The 17,614-nt window shown below is 40.0% G+C and overlaps 2 protein-coding genes across 4 annotated transcripts in view; one reads left to right on the forward strand and one right to left on the reverse strand.

Moving 5' to 3' along the window:
* The window catches only part of hs6st3b (heparan sulfate 6-O-sulfotransferase 3b), a gene marked incomplete at both ends in the record, with an annotated part of 70,114 nt that extends 54,484 nt beyond the window's left edge, over positions 1-15,630 (reverse strand). The window contains one exon of the mRNA XM_080498594.1: positions 15,083-15,630. Within this exon, the coding sequence (XP_080354720.1) occupies positions 15,083-15,630 (548 nt within the window). The remainder of the gene's footprint in view (positions 1-15,082) is intronic.
* Positions 15,631-17,361: 1,731 nt separating this feature from the next.
* The window catches only part of uggt2 (UDP-glucose glycoprotein glucosyltransferase 2), a 42,240-nt gene continuing 41,987 nt past the window's right edge, over positions 17,362-17,614 (forward strand). For all 3 annotated transcript variants that reach the window (XR_013936669.1, XM_080498763.1, XM_080498764.1), the window contains exon 1: positions 17,362-17,407. The gene's annotated coding sequence lies outside the window, so the exon portion shown is untranslated. The remainder of the gene's footprint in view (positions 17,408-17,614) is intronic.

Consider the following 17,614-nt stretch of genomic DNA (forward strand, 5'->3'; position numbering starts at 1 on the left):
TGTTTCTCTACGTTTGCTTGTTACCTCATCTTTGCTCTTGTCTTTCTCCCTTGTACTTCCAACTTGCTCTATCTTCGCCTGTGTTTTGACCTTCTGCCTGTCGGACCTTCTTCCGGCTTCTGTACAATAAACTGTTCTTATCTTTAGCCCGGGGTACAAATCATCTTCTAGTCCCTGTGCCATTCCACAGCTCCGTTTTGCTTTGTCAGAAAAATTTTTTGTTTCGGGTCTGGTAATTTGCCATGGAGCCGAGATAGATTCTCTCCCCACCACACACAAAAAATGAAGAAGTAGGGATTATATCATAAATTATATTAATCGTTGAAAATTGACATTGGAAACTGCACTTCCACACTATGTATAGGACATATATATATATATATATCCTTTTTTGGATGTATCCTTTTTTGTTCTTTATAGTTTTTCTTTGGAATATCCGGAATATCCACCTCTTAGGGAGAAAATGGATGTGGTACGACTCAACAGCACTGCTTTTTGTGGAGTGGGATGGATAGCATGTAAGCGATGAGATTGGTTTCAGCGTTCCCAATGGACTGAAGCCTTTGGTGTTTGGTGATAAATGCCTCCTGTGTGGTAATACAGTGTGATTAACGGGCACAGCCTAAAGCCTGAATCCCACACTGTACCTGAATCAATCATCGACATGGAAAGGCCACAGTCTTTGGCTGCAACAGCTGCTCAGAGCTCAACTCACTCCTTTCTCACATTAGAGTAGCAGAAACTCCCTGTGATACACAGTCGATAGTAACAGACATGCTCACACACCTCCTTAGGCAGGTATGGTGTATTTAAGAAAAAAAAAAAAAAAAAGCATCTATGTAATCTACAACAATAAATGATCCATGGAGGAATTAAGGTATACTCTGCTTTTGTAGTTGAAGTTGTGAAGTGCTGCATTTTGAATTCATCCATAATTTATATTTTTAACTGTAAAAAGTAGCCCCACTGGAAATGATTGTAAAACATAGCAATGGATGTTTGACAAGTCTGAAAATTGCATGCCTATTTTAATAGCTTTTAATATGTTTGCCGGAATAATTTGCTACTTTTTTAACGGTGTGTTTTTTTTGGGGATGCAGCAAAACCATATCCCACAGAGTCGTTTATCATTTCAAATCAATTTAACATCACATATTTGGCGATCGAAACTGAGTTGTCACCCACCCAGCTCACCGAATGAATACATCTGTCTACTCTTGTTATGCAGAGGTGACAAGGTAAATTGAATTTACAAGAATAACTCGACATATGGCTCCTCACTGAGCTACATATACGATCAGATTTGATATTACGACTGACATTAAAAAAAAGGCTGCAACAGCACTTTCAGAAAGAGCAGTGAAACCGTATCATTGGAGGGGAGATTATGGCACGAGCATAAGCAGTCAAATCAATCCCTGAGTATTTCTGTGCAAGTCGATAGAAGATCCAGGTTAGGCCCATTACTCATTTTGGCACCCTGCATTGCATTGCCAAGCTTAAAATGACCCAGCAACTGCAGTGCACATCTAAAGCTTCCAACACATCCCAATTGTTTATTTCAATAAACTGGCTTGAGGGTATGTGGAAAGCTGAATGCTAATTTCCGTCTACCGGGGTAATAAGTGAGGGTGTATACCCAATGTTGAAATGTTTAAAAGGGACGTAATATCCTACACAAAGTGGAAATTCACTTGTACTGTTCAAAAACAGACGTCTGTGCCGATGCTCCCCTTGTAAGTTCTTGTAATTCGCAGACATCGTCGGTATTAGAAGTGAATGCCACCAATACCGGGACAATTTCCTCTCACTACACTTGAAGACAAACAAATTCACAGCTCCCATTCCAAACATGAGCGCGGAGCTGTACGCAGAATGATGAATGAAGCAGGGTCCACTCTCCACAGCAGGATGAGGATTGATGAGAAGTTAACTGATCCCTGGATTTGTGGGTGGGATTTAAAACTCTGTTTTGTAGCCATTCATCTGGCCTCTCGAGAGGACCGTCTTGCATTGAGGGACATCGGATTCCTATGATGAGGGTGATGTGCTGTATCGCAACACGTGCTGGGACATAATGTTATTTGTTCCACACCAGCACTCTGTGATGCCGCAAGATGTTACTCTACCCTCTCGTCCTGTACTGTTGTTAGGACAGATTTCCAATGCATACTTATTACACTGTGGTCTGGGACCCAATTTATACTGCAATATTGTAGGTGGGTGTGAATAGAAATTGATCTAAAGGAGGAAATCCTTCTCCGGTGGGAAATAAAGAACTGTTCACTCACCATAACACACAGCAAAACACATCAACTCAGAAGCGGCCTACCTTAACACTCATTAAGAAATATTGAGGATGTTAAAAAGATAATACACTTGTATGACAGGAGGGAAATGGACAAACGGGAATTCTTCAAGTATTTCTTTAATGTAATGAAAATAGATACAATCTCCTTGGATCGTATTATATGATAAAAAATACTCAACTTGTCCACAAATGAGTGCCGACCAGTCACTCCCTTTACAGCTAATCAAGGATCAATCACAATTTTGTGACATGAAACAGGAATCAGCCTATTTATAAATGCAGGAATTTAAGAGGCAATCTGGACTGCAATCTGTTCAGTGATATTATTCAGATCCCTTTCATGAATCTGAGAGACGCCATATCCTGAAGAGGCTGCAGAGAACAGCAGTAAACATTACATTGATTTAACATATTTGATGGATTACCATATTCATACCACATCCCACAGTCGACACTGATTTTGGTATTGTATTTCTGACAAGTGCACTATTACTTCTGATACGTCCAATGACACATATGTCTGTTTTTGAATCAATTCACATGTTAAAATGGGGATGACAAAACTGTAGTTATATTCTCTGATAAGACAGTTTTTAATGAAGTATTTAGTTCCCATCTTTCGGCATTTCCAGGCGTGACTAGTGAACTCAACTCTTTACACATGTTGGAGTCAGGAGCTTCATGACGTGATGCAATCAGATGAAGATTGATCGCTAACGCGGTCCGTTTGGAACGGAAGCAGACAATAAGAAGGAATACTGTTTGTGTATTTTTTGTTATAATTTTAAGAAAATTACAATACGTTTCTTTTTTAAATCACACCATACTGTGGTTTTGTTAAGATTTTGACCGATTATCGATATAGACAATACTGTTCATGGTTTTCTACTGTAATCGCTCCCTGTCGTGTGGCCACTCGACCGAGCTGTGCTTCAGTATTTACTAATTTCACCAAATCTCCAGAAAACGATTACAACATCAAAACACTGAGAACCTTATCCTGTTAGGTGGCAACGCTCGTGCAGCAGAAGATTAGTCTCTGAAGGTGACCCTACTTGCACTTACACTTTAAAGTGTGCCAGGTGCTCAGTCAAGCCCTGAATCCAAATTGGGGAGCAGTGGGAAGCAGGCAGCGTTAGCTCGCCTCCCCACAGTATAACATACCTGTCACCAGCTCGACCCAGATAAGGACAGATGACCTTTCTCTGGGTTGTTATAATAAATCAACTCTTGAGGCAGTTATTCCTGGCACAGTCCTCTCGTCCGGTCCTACGGATATCATTTGAGGAATAACGTGACCAGGCACGGCTGCTGACACTCTCCATGCCACTATTTGATATGTCAGTCAGTTTAGTCAAGACACAAATATGCCTCAAACTATTTTCTTTGCTCTCTCTCTTCTGTTTCCTTGTAGTGTTTTATAGATCAAACAGAATTCTGTTTAACCATCATACAAAGCAAGCATCAACATATACTGTATTTGGTTACTGTACAATGTGACTGCATTTTTAAATTGGTGACTCTTCAATGTAGCACTGGTTCAAAGAGTCTAAAGAAAGATATTTTTGCAAAAATAGTGCAACCAGTGTCTTCAAAGCAATATTCATGAACTTGCTGATCAGGCTACTTCTTATCAGCAAATACTAAAGAATTTATGGCAAAAAAAAAAATCTTGAAGTTTTGCGCTATTACGTTTTTATGGACTGTTTATAGTACAGAACTAGAATGTTCTTTTCTCAATTAGGGGGAAAACAGAAGCAAAGTTAATTGCCCCTCTGATAATAGGAGAATTTCAGCAGGACGGCTTGGAAATAGGCCTCGTGGGGACATTAAACATAGAATCTCTGAATCACTGCACCAGCTGACTCATTCTCACCACACTGATGACTACATTTTAACCAGATCAGGGTGAGGTGCTTTGTTTCTGTTCGCTTCACTTCACTTCAGTCCAGTGGGCGATCTGACTGCTTATAAGCCGACACATGCAGCAAGCCTTGACATCCATGGCAGCTTGTCAGGATGATGCAGACGTACAGCAGCAGGATTCCATGCATGTGTATTGATATGAATCTAATTAGCCAATGTGCAATATTCACATGCATTCCTTCAGAATATGAGGCAACATTTGCACGCCGTAGTGGTTTATCTCTGATTTTCTTTTCTCCCACGTGTACTTCAGGAAATCACAGTACATTTTCTTGATCGAGGGTCCTGAAAAAAAAAAATTCTTCTCATCTTCTGAGAATATACCAAATTTCTATCTACTTCTAAAGAAATAAGTATGCAAGTTGTGCTCCAGAACTTCATAAGTGAAAAAAAAAAAAAAAAAAACCTTTGCATAATGTTCACATTGTGCCAAATAAATCGACTATGCTCGAATGAAGTAGCTGGTTTCCGATACAACAAGGCTTTTCTTACAACAGGAGGATTTAAAAATAACCAAGACTCCTGACGCTTCCAGGAGCAAGAGAGTCCTTTTCATCCACTTGACCAAATGCCACTTTTTAATCACATTATACAAGCTGAATCAGATGACTGGAGATTCATATTTGCCGGACCAGCAAATATTTGACAGTGGCACCAGAAAATCTGCAACTCTGCTTTGGCAAGCTGCACAGCTCTCATTACCTAGAGTGGCTTTTAGAGAAAGACACTAACCCACATCTCAAACAGTTCAGCCAGATAGACGATGACAAATATCTATGACAACATTGTTTCTCAAATGCTAATATTGCAATGGCCTAAAAGTGCCTTTGTTATCCATTCAATTATTGAACCAATGTGCACTGAACAATAATGTGCCAAGACAAGTCGGGCTCCTATGTTTGGTGCATGATGTATGAAGCAGCAGTGTGGAACTGGGACATGCTTCTCTTTTCCCATTGATGAAACAAGAATTACAAAGAACGCAAGGAGACTCAAGACAGAGATAAAGATCACGGAAAGTCTTGCAATACAAACAGTTATAGAGGAAATACACAGTTTGATCTTATACATAGTGAAATGTTTTAGCTGTATTTGTTGAACCATTTAAACCTGGAACAACCTTTAAGGAAATTGGATGAAAAATCCCAATAATAAACTGTCACAAAAATAATTTAAAAAAAAAAGAAAGAAAGAAAAATGAATATCCATCTGCTACAGCTCTGTATCGAAGGGTGCTGGAGCCTCGACAGGTCACCAGTCCATCACTATGCAAACACAGAGTGACCAAATTCACACCTACGGGTATTTTAAATACACCAATTAACCTCAAACCCATCGATTTTGGTCTCGAGAAGAAAACTGGAGTGCGGCAGAAAAACCCACACATGCACAGAGAAAGAGTGTCGTTATGCAGCTCGTGTGTTTTGAGAATGCTGTACTGAACTCTACATGAGGTTTATCTGGAAATATGCAGTCAAGAAATTCTTCGGGGAAACAATAAATCTTTAATTTTTTTTTATTTTTTAAACTGTAAGAAAAAAACAAAACACCCAGTGAGTTTCTCCTCATATTTTCTCATTTGAATTTTATTTGTCATGACGGTGAACAAGCGCTTGACATATGCTGCTGCACTCTGAGGTAACACTTAATTATCAAACCAACTGGATTACTGCTCAGGCCTGCCAGGAATGACGACACGAATTAATGGTACATAAAAAGCAATCTCCGCACCCTGCAAGACCAAGGCCTGCAAGGGCACTCACAGCTCCACACATAATAAACGTACCCATCATTTTGATGAGCACACTTCCTCCTACATCTAAACACACAACCGGAACTATAAATCTGCTCAACTTTCCTCATTCAGGTTCATCCGTGTCCAGAGGGCATATGTTATGCTACTGCTTCACTTTTTTCTTTAGGGAGGTCCTGCAATTTAACATCTCCACGGGGTTCACAGCAGGAATGTCTACAAAGTGAAAAAAAAAAAAAAATATTTAGTAAATCCTTGCTATGGCTATGTTTAATTCAGGGTTTTGAATTTGTGTGCCATAACCGGCCCCTTCAATCCAGCCTGCCATGCCACCAAGCAAATTGCAAAAATAAAAATTCAAAGAAAACATTGATTTTTCTTTAAAGAAATTTCCGAAGAGTAGCAGACACAACACAACACCACTGAGAGCTGTGACATCGGTATGAAAGCAAGATACCTAGTTGCTTCAGGCCATACCATCAGGTTGATTTTTAGAATAACAGGCATAATGCAACAGCAAGAAGAGTAGTTTCTTTGGCATTTCAGTGTATTTTGCACCAGAAGGTATCGTTAAAATTTGCTTTATGTTGAGATTGTAGTAATAGTCGATAGCAATTGTTTAGTTTTGTGAAAATATTTTCACCATATATACTCATATATACAAAGAAATGTAAAGGTTAATTTTAAAGGTTATTATGGCCACTATTCTACTGGTCCGGCCCACACGAGATAAAACTGGGCCGCTAAGCTAAAATGTGTTTGATAAGTAACATTGTACTGAACTGTTCTGACACAAAAGAAACATGGCACGTGATAAACATTGATTGTCTTTATACTCAAAAATAATCACATATTATGACACAGCTTGATCAATATTGCTTAATTCACAATTTCATTTATTTCTCTAATGCGCCCATAATGAGTAAAAAATATATACGTACATTTCTACCCTCCAGCCAATATGTTTATTATGAGTTCTTCTCATGATGGAAAAAAAAAAAGAAAAAACATGTTGGGAAAAGGCATCCCCCTAATCAGTAGGCTTTTCCTGTTCCTGCAGCCCCTCAAAGCTCTCTGTTGCCCCCAAATGGAGGCATCCACCAAATTGTGAAAACCACTCTAATAATATAACACTACAGCCATTTCTTTTTTGTTCTGCTGTTGTGCTGCTGGATCCAAGGTCATTGAAGAACTTTTGACTCCAAGATAAGCAGAAATAGATTGAACACAGGGGCATAATTCACATTGAGTAAAACTGACCACATATAGGCTACAACAGTGAGACTGTAGATCCCCGCTCTCAAAATGCAAAATACAACGTCTCTCTCTGCTCTCAAGTTCATTTGGGTCAGGTTGCTAATGACTCCCTCCCACATGCTGATTCAGGAAGATGCACAACATTGGTAGATGTCACAGGCAGGTAGTAGACAGAGTGAGACACGCACGGTTCACTGATCAGAGCTGTAAGTGGTAACGACCACGCAGTAATTGCAGCCCTCTCTGCATCACTTATTATGAATAAAATATGATGTGGGGTGTTATTCAGTCAAGGATCCGGGTATGTCATTGAGGTGCCATGCAAGAAATAACAGTGGCCCTGTAGGATGACTATGAACAATAAAGGAATGGTAACACCTTATTTCCCATTCGACAGCTGGGGAGGAAAAATACATGCAACTTGCAGGTACTTTTAGTTATATTGCAGTGTATCAGGAGGTGGGACACGCATAGATTTATTTGCTCATAAAGTAGCATAAATAAATAAAGTATGATTCCAGTCAGGCAGAAAATTCCCATATAGCAATGTCATTGGCTGCTATTGAAACTTTAAGCAAGAGTAATCATTAATAGAGCTCTTTACATCACCTTCCCACAGGATTACAGCTATTATACACGATACGACAGAAATTATGCGTCAATAGACGACTACTAGAAAACATCTAAACAAGACATAATATCAGAGAAGAGAATCTGTATATTGTGCTGGATGCCAGAATCTTTGTTCTTTCTTTTATTCTTTTGTTGTTGTTGTTGTTGTTGTAATGCCGCTAACAAAACTTTGAAGACAGACTAGAGAATGTAAAAACCTTGAGGACACTGTGATCCAAAGAACAGTTTCCCCGAATCACAGCAGAGGACAGTGTCATATAGGCACATCTCTCCCTCTCTCCCTCTCCCTCTCTCTCTCTCTCTCTATCTATCTTTCTGTTTTATCAGAACACCACAGCCAAGAGTATCTGTACTGTACTCGTGTTTTGACGTTGGTCTCTTTGTACTTCTGAACTGAGCATTCATTATGCATAAGCAACAAGAAGGCTGCTAATGAAGATTGTATAATTGATAAAAACTGCGACATCAGCATATGCATGAAATTATCATGAGGCCACAGTTAAAGTGGGAGCAAAGGAGATTAAGTGAGAGAGGAAAATAAGTCTGTGCCCGAAGAACAGTCTCTACAACAAAATGTGGATGTTTATGGCCTTCTTTTGCAGACTGTGAGATAATATTCCTGTTTAATACACTGAACCGACGTGAGAAACAGACTCAACGCACAAAAACACACACATCAGTGTTGACTTCCCGAGCTAGATGCACTGAAGTCTCTATTCTCTGTGTTTTCCAAGCAAACTTATATTTCTAACAATATATTTAATGTTTTTTGAATGCAGCTGCAGGCACAAAGACAAGGACAATCTGCTTGTTTGCAGCTCCTAACTAGAAAATAAGAAGTTTGCACTCTGCTCACACTCCTCACAACATTTATTTTCTGATATGTTTCTTATTTTTCTTGGGGGTATTAGGTTTTGGTTGTGTCTTCTTTAATACTACTAGGAATACAGAACAGTTATAGCTGCATACAAATGAGGGGACAACACACAAATATTTTGGAGAAAATCTACATGCAGCGGATGCTCCATTTATACAACACTATTTTGACATCAAGGGCGTCCTACCGTGTTTTAAAAAGCTAATATCAAATAAACCTTGGCAACAAGAAAATATTTAAAAAGTAACAGTAAAAAATGTATTTGAATATTTAAAACAAACCACCCAAGATGTATTTACATTTGGTCCTTTATCAAATGATGTATTCATTTTAAACCACTGCCATCCATTCTGTTGGTGTGTTGAGTAACTCGGAGTGAGAAAGATTCAAACTTTCCAACTGAGAAAAAAAACCAGGTAATCAAATTACTGTGGAAAATTTTTTTTTTCTTTTGAACACAGATGGAAAATAATAATCTGCAAATTTATAACAACGAACTCCCAGGAGATAAGATGGCTTCGTTAAATACACTATTAGTCGATAATGACAAATAGCATTTCCTGATGATAAACGTGTGCAGAAGTCAATCTATTTACATTACAGGCATTGTGCTTTTTGTGACTTGGCTGATGAAAGTGCACTTTTTCAACTTTCCAACTTTCAAATACTTAATTAACACGTAAACCACTTTTTATTGCACTACACACCATGAAAGCACTTTTTGTTGGCTCATGTAGTTTTGGTGTTTTTCTTAAATATACTTAACAATGAATGGTGAAAGTGTTGTGATTGGTACACTTTTAGCGGCATGATTCGCCATGTTTCCTCTCCAATCTTATTGTGATATTGTTGACAGGGTGGAAGTGAGCTGCTGCGTTCAACTAAAACCATGTGAAGCAGAAAAAAAAGTGTATTTGTTTTCATGTGTGACAGGTTTAGAGGACTGGTAACCCTGTTTGAAAACAAACTTGACCAATATGGAACACAAATGAATAAAATTCTAACCCCATTGGGAGAGATAATAACATGTCTTTGAAGCAGTTAAAAATTAATATGAATATATTTTTAAAAAAAAAGTAAAATACATAAATTTGAATTCACGATTAATGAGTTGGCCGTGGACTGTGCTTGAACTCATTAAAGACCAGCTTTAAGAAAAAAAATGTTCCATTAAAGTGAAACATTGTTGTGTTGCAATGAAAGGACAAGGGGCACTGTGAGCAAAGTTTGAATTAGTTCAGCACTAATTTAAAGGCCGACCATTAAATGTCACCCAAATACCACAAGTACCCACGTTATGAGCGAAACAAACTCAGCTGACAGGTCTTGTCTCCTCCGTGCTGTGAGAGACGCTGACACTGTCAACAACAGCATCACATTATGCAGCAAGAAGGTTGACCCTGATTTGTATTTCAGCAAAACATCTGGTTTTCCCTTCAGAGTCTGAGTGTTTCACACTAAACACTTATAGGAATGTATGTGTGCTGATATAAGAGGATATAGGATCTGTTAATAATAAATTATTCAAGGTTGAGTGTGGGAAAAAAAAAAAGAAGAAGATTCCATTTCTACATTAGAAGTTTGGATTCACCTGAAATATAATAGTAATCTGTATTTGCTTCGATGAAAAATAATGTGCATGACCTTATATAAAACAAGTTTTTTTTTTTTTCATATTTCCCTGATGAGTGTCAACAAATTCTCATAGCTCTTCTCTTTAGCTTTTTTCAGGTCAGTGTGTGAAATAATAACAAAGTAGTTTACTTTATCAGTTTTATATATAATTATACATAGTGCCGAGGGTAAGTTTTGGGGACGTACAAAAGTTTATTTTTATATAAATGGCGAAATGGTCATTGAATGAATAATAAAATCATCTGAATCTAATTCATAGTTTATGAGAGAAATCCCTGCTTTGACAACTTCCGCATTCCATTCCACTCCTGACTAAAACATTCACACAGCACTGTATATCTTACTTTTCTAAGTAGTTTCATTAACCAGTTTTTGGTGTGTGGGAGGAAACCGGAGTACACAGAGAGGAATCGTCATTGTGTCGTTGTGGTTCGTCTCATACTGAGAATGTTTACGTTTCGAGTCAAGGTTGAGTCTTTCTTTGTGGAGTTTGCATGTTGTTGATGTGCATTCAAGTCGTTTACATTTGATGAAATGAAAGAAAATAGGGAAGTAAATTTGACCTTTTGCTCATAAGTGGTCCAGGTATAATTTTACTGGGCCGATAATGAGATCAAACTATATGTGAATGAGTGAAAATGAGTTTGGAAAAACGTGTACTTTCTTCTTGTAGGCAGTTCTTTGCGCCTTTTTTTCCTGCACTACCATCAGTTTTAATTGAACTTCTGTGAAGACTCGTCGCTTTCCCTATTTACAAGACAATCTTTAAAGCTCAAACTAAACCCTTATTTTCCCCCAAAAATTTTTACAGCAAGAAGGCTGTTCTGTTTCTTAAAGGTTTCATTATTGTCACCTATAAACAACCCGGGGCAGTGTATTTCCAAAAAGTTCTACTTTAGTTTCATCTGTCCTAAGAAAAAAATACATCGAGTAAACTGAGGCTTATCTGAGACAGATTTGCAAACATTAGTCTTTCCTTTTTTTTTCTGCCTTTCCTCCAGTGGCACAGTTTGTTCTGGGCTTTTGCCCATATAGAAGCTCCTTCTTGGTTTAGAATATTCTGCAGGAAGAAACCACAACTCTACATTGTTTTAACTTGGAGTGATACTTTACAACAACTCGCATCAACTTCCATCGATCTGTATACATTCACATTGGAAACTATCATGACATTCTTGACAAGATCTTTGGCAGTTTATTGTCCACAATAAGATAGTTGTTTTTTTTATGCAAAAAGCAAGCCTCTGTTTTAGCTACAGTAAGGATGAAATTAGAAATAGTTCATTCAAGGTATAGGTCATTATGAGGTGACAGTGCTATCCAATACTTTGTGGCTCTCTGTCAGTATACAGTTTTTCAAACTATGTGACACATTTTCACAATAAAGTGTCTATTTGGTTGCTCCTTTCTGCAAGGCTCACTTCAGCAGGTCATTGCAAATTGCACCGTGGACCTGATAACTTTACAGGACATCCCTTAATGACTTCCTTTCCTGGGATTTCGAACACACAAGGGTTCTACATTTCACCTAAATTTCTATAATATAATCTGATTACATTGCATCCTGAAGACATTCCGCACCATGTTGTTTAACTTCATACTCCAATACTTCTCAGAGGAACTGTGTACAATGTTGTGATTTCTTTATGGATAATTGGATGTCCCTTGTCAAGCTGGCATCTGACAGTGATTCATTGAACGCATATCCTTTGTGCGTCATTGTAAAAACTTCAGGCTTTATGTTTGATAGTCAAATTTCCCCACTTTAGACCAAAGATAAAACTCTGTGGTTTATGTTGTTTATTTATCTCAGTGACAGACGTTCACATGGGGGGAAACAATCCGAGTAATATATTGCAGGGAGGAACTCCAAGCACTTATTTTGATTTCCATGAGAGGCAACATCAAATATCTCTGTGAAACTAACCTAAAACCTTTTATTTCACAGGCGGCTGACGACAGGATTTAGTCAGGCCTGGCTTTATCCGTTGCCATGAAGTGCATCTTAAAAAAAAATCAGCTCCCTGCTTTGTACCCCAGTGCCACACTGAATATATCTACATGAGTTACTCCAGACCAGAGAGTTGGATAATGAACATGTAACAATCAGAAATAATTCGAGCGGCGCTCCTCAGCACAGCCGTCCGACGTCGCCTGAGAAGAAAACAACCCGCTCAACCAGCCAAATTCATGCGGCCGACAAGGTAATGCCATGATGCTCTCCACAAAGCAACTGACGAGGACAGCACTTTAGAGGTATGCTTCTCCAAGGAGCCCCTGAAGAGAGGCAGGCCTGCCTGCTTCACTTCTTCCCTGACTGACAGCACACTCCGGAGGAGCCACACTGCAGGACACGCACGCTGATCCAGTCTGACATGCCTGACCTTTCCTGGGCCGCGCTGGCCGGCGCGCCGTGAAGCCTTGGCTGAAAAGGCCTCGCCGGTGCCACGCGCCCAGTGCCACCGCAGCCACGGTCGGCCTCCCCTTAGTGCCACCTCAAGATCTACAAAGCTTGAACGTGTGGCACCGTGGAGAGACAGCCGCTCAATCGGCGACGCGCTCATCCGCACAACAAGGCCATGCCAGAGCTTGGCAGAGATACACAATTAGTAACCACCACCCCACCCCCCCCCCCCCCCCCCCATCCCCCCCCAAAAGCATCCTTAGATTGACTCAGTTGATTGCATTTTAATTTCAAACAAGTGCTTTTCTTTTTCTAATTTGACCATATACTATTTAAAATATTTTAAGGAAGACTGCTCATACACAAAATGATTCTGAAGATAACATTTGCATAATGCTGTTAGTCATCACACTTGATAAATGTTCCTTCTGCAGTGGCTGGTTAGTGTGTGTGTGTGTGCGTGTGTGTGTGTGTGTGTGTGTGTGTGTGTGTGTGTGTGTGTGTGTGTGTGTGTGTGTGTGTGTGGAGTGTGGGGGGGGGGGGGCTAACATAACGTGTCTGCCAACAGTCTTGGTTGAGGCGGAATAATCTCAGAATAGATGCTGCGGGAGCCCGCTACAAGAACAAGGGATGAGAGGATTGTAAGTGCAGAATAGATGCTGCAGCTGTGAAATGAAGAGCTGTCGCATCCAGCGAGCACTTCCCTGAGCAAAGAAAGCACTTGGCACAGCAGAAATAAATCATGCGCTTGTGTACTTGTGTGATTATATTTTTTCAAAACAGAGGACAAATTTCTCCGCGGCTCGCAAATATAACTTATGCGACAAGACATGTCGTCGGGGGCTCCTTCAATCTGATGTTCCAAGTATTTTTGGAAGATTTATAACTAAGAGTTTTGGAGGTTTTTTTTTTTTTTTCTGTATTAATGAGTAGACTGAACCTTCAAACACCTTTAAAACAACAGGCGTTTCAGAAACACGTACATATATTTCTCCTGAGAGAATGAGACATTGCTCACTCAGTGGCAAGTCCATTGCGGTGTGATTACTTCAATAGCTGTGATGTTACACTAACAGTGGCAGAAAAATCTTTCCTCCTCCAATTACAAGAGCAAACATGTTGAGGTAATGCGTTTGAAATTGAGCAGTTCTTTCCTCTTCGTCTCCAATAACATCATCAGCCAAACACACATCTTGAGATAATTTGAACTCAGTTGCGAGGTACGATTTGGCATGAAATGAGAAGATGTTATGCGCCGCTTGAGTAGAGAGCTGCTTCTGTATGCCAACAACAAACACCTCAAAAAGGAGTTTGACACATCACACAAAGGCCAAGGATGCAGAGAGAGTTGTGCGTACTGACGCATTAGAGTGCGGTGCAGCGCAAGTTTTCCCATCTTCTTTGAAACAGATGAATACCCTCACTGAAAAGGATGAATATTCAACAAACAAGAGTCTGTGATTTATCCTCATGAACCAAGAATGTGTGTGCTTGAGCACAACTGTCTGTGCACTTTCACCAGGCTTGTATGACAAGTGTTTCGACCCGCGTGGCACTCTGAAGAGCTTGTCGTGAAATTTGGGGCTGTGCACTTTTAAACAACATCATTTCCACCGTGACAGGGTAGTTTCAGGACAATTGGGTAATGGCAGAGTTAGGAGGGGGAAAACAACCCTGCACGGCGGGATGGGAACAAGTTCATTGTGAGCGGCACAAAAGACAAGCACTGACAATTTGTATGTCAGAAGGTCAAACACACTGAGAGACTGTTTAACATGCCGTAACAGTTTTACTATAACACCATCTGCAGTTCCATGCACTCACGTGCACCCACTTTGCCCCATGTTTGGCAGACTGGTTGCTGTCATTTGTCTTTTTCATAGTCAATGCCATTTAAGCTTTATTGTGGGAAATTGCAGGGATTGTCTAATCTGTGTCTACCGACTGTATTGTTCCTGACACGACAAAGGCATATCCCTCCAGGGAAGCCAGAGTGAATCCCGATCCTTTCACCGTCCACTGTTTAACTGAAGACAAGGGGTTTTTCACTTTGCATGAATACATATATATATATATATATATATATATATATATATATATATATATATATATATATATATATATATATATATATATATATATATTAGGGGGAAAAAAAAAAGTTGGGACCCTGGGAGTTTTTTGTTTGTTTTTTGTTTTCTTTTTCTTTTTGTTGTTTTTTTTTTTGGGGGGGGGGGCAACAAAACATCCTACAGACACACACGCACAAGGACAGACAAGCGTTACCTTTTATTCCTCTGGGCCTCCTTCTTATCCATAATGACCGGCACACAGTTCGTCAGCTCGGTCCAGTCCGCGTGCAGCCCGCAGCTCCAGCCGGTGGAGAACCGGGAGAAGAGCCAGGACTCCTCTTTCCCCGGCCGGTGGCATGTGCATTTCTTCTGCCCGGGCTTGCAGTCGCAGGGCTGCTCCAAGCGAATATTCCTCACCAAGTGCCTCCCGAAAGTCGTCCCCCCGGTCTTCTGGATGTGCAGGAACACGATCACGTCGTCGCCCTTGATATTGAACTCCACATGTCTGTCCAGGTCTCGCTCGGTGAAGTTGAATTTGGACGGGAGTTTCGGGGGGCTGTCATCCTCCAGGTCCTGGTCCCGGTAGAAGTCGTCGCTGTCCTGGTACGGGGTTGAAAGTAGACTCACCCCTCTTAATTTCTCCTCAGTCTTAAAGTGGCACGAATTGCTGCCGGCGGGACAGATGTACTGGTAACCGATCATAACAAAGAGGACAGCGAGGATAGGCACCAAAATGAGCTTGCTGGATCTGTCATCCATCATCTCAGGAGAGTGTCTTCAGTCCATTACTGTGAATAATCAGAAGCACCTGCGGGCTCGTTCGGAGATCAATATCCCCCCATTGCCTCGGACAGATTAAAGGTGCCTATTTAAGTGCAACATGTTGTTCAGGAATCCAAACACGCGTAATGAGGACAAACGGGGGGTGGGAAGTCCAACGTTTGGTTTCTGGGATGTTGCACGCCGCCTGCACTGCATTGGAAATCCTGTCTGAATTCAGGAGTCATGGCATTTAAATCTCTGGATGTCCAACTTCTGGAGCCGGTGTGGGGGGAGCCGCATCCGCACCGACGACTCCCATGCTCCGCTGTCAAGTTGAGAATAAGGGAATCGGAGGGAGTTTTGTTTCACCTCCTCTGAATTGTTAGTCCAGAATGCATGTTGTTAAAAATAAAATAAAAAAATCATTTCGTTGAGAGACTTGTTCCTGCAGAATTGTCGCTCGGTGTGCACCGTCGGGCTGGATCCTCCTGCACCCTGCACGGACTGAGACAGTGTGACTGGAACACACAGCGCAGCTCCTCACAGGATGCTGCTGCTGCTGCTGCTGCTGCTGCATCCCACTGCACAAATATGCGCCCTGCTCTCGTTGCGGTTGGGCTGGGAAAACTCCACATCCCGTCCAATCCATCCCATAATCTTGTTTAACACAGTGCAAAGCCCACATGGACACTGAGCTCAGACAACAACGAGATGCGCACTCTGCACATACAGATACTACTGTATATCAGCGGTAACTTTTCTGAAGTGCTTTTATCCGAATGTGACCTTTCATGTCCGAAGACACAGACAGAACATCTAACTCTAACTCTTACATATATATGCCTATCTCTTGAAGAAGGCCTTTGAATTTTGTGTTGTATCTATTTAATGTTATATATCTAATGTATGTATTATATCTATCATCCATATATCATCTATCTATCTATCTATCTATCTATCTATCTATCTATCTATCTATCTATCTATCTATCTATCTATCTATCTATCTATCTATCTATCTATCTATCTATCTATCTATCTATTAGATACAACATCCAAATCAAATAAAATGCACATGTTCACAATAATGATCAAATTATTGTAAATATTGCTATTGCCTGAGACTTAACTTTTTAAAAATGTGATTACCCACTTTGATGATAGAATGAAACTTTTTAAACAGTTAAATTGATATTATTATTCACATTATTACTATTCTTATTAGTATAATACCAACAACAACCGCAATAACAATGATTTACTATTATTATTATTATTATTATTATTATTATTATTATTATTATTATTATTATTATTATTATTATTATTTTCGTAGACGTTTATGTTGACGAGTATGATGTCATAATTATCGCCACATTAAAAGTTACACACACACACACACACACACGTAATTGCTTATTACGCGGTACCATATACACAACACGCTTTAGTGTTCTGATGAAAACGGTCTGAGCAGCAGCGTCTACCCTTTTAGCTGTCTTCCGTGGTGCCAGAATTATTTATGCCTCCTTCGGCAAGCTTCATTTGATTAAAAACCGACTTTAATCCGTTATGTCCATATAAACAGAGTGAGAAATATTGTTTCAACGTGATGGAAGCGAGCGACTTATTTTACACTCCATGTTTGTGTCAGACAAAGATAACGGTGCGCGCGAGCCACCTCACACCGGCACCTCGGTAGCTGCCTGTTAGCTTCCCAAAATACCAAAGTGAAGTCCTTTGCTGTGTTTGGAAACGAGTCAGCATCACTAGCGGGGTGAGAGCTTTATTATTGGTAACACCGTCAACTGCACGACAAACCGCCCTGTGCATGTAAGCAAGTCACGCATGTAAATTAAAAACACCGCTGTGTTGTACTTTCTTTCATATTTCTTTCTTTTTTTAATTGAAGACCATTTACTTCTATGCTGTGCAGCTAAGTGAACTTCAGTGCGTTGTCGCGTGTGACCCTTCTCAATAGCTG

Source organism: Blennius ocellaris, assembly GCF_963422515.1.
Source record: "Blennius ocellaris genome assembly, chromosome: 6".
In the NCBI taxonomy this organism is placed as follows: domain Eukaryota; kingdom Metazoa; phylum Chordata; class Actinopteri; order Blenniiformes; family Blenniidae; genus Blennius; species Blennius ocellaris.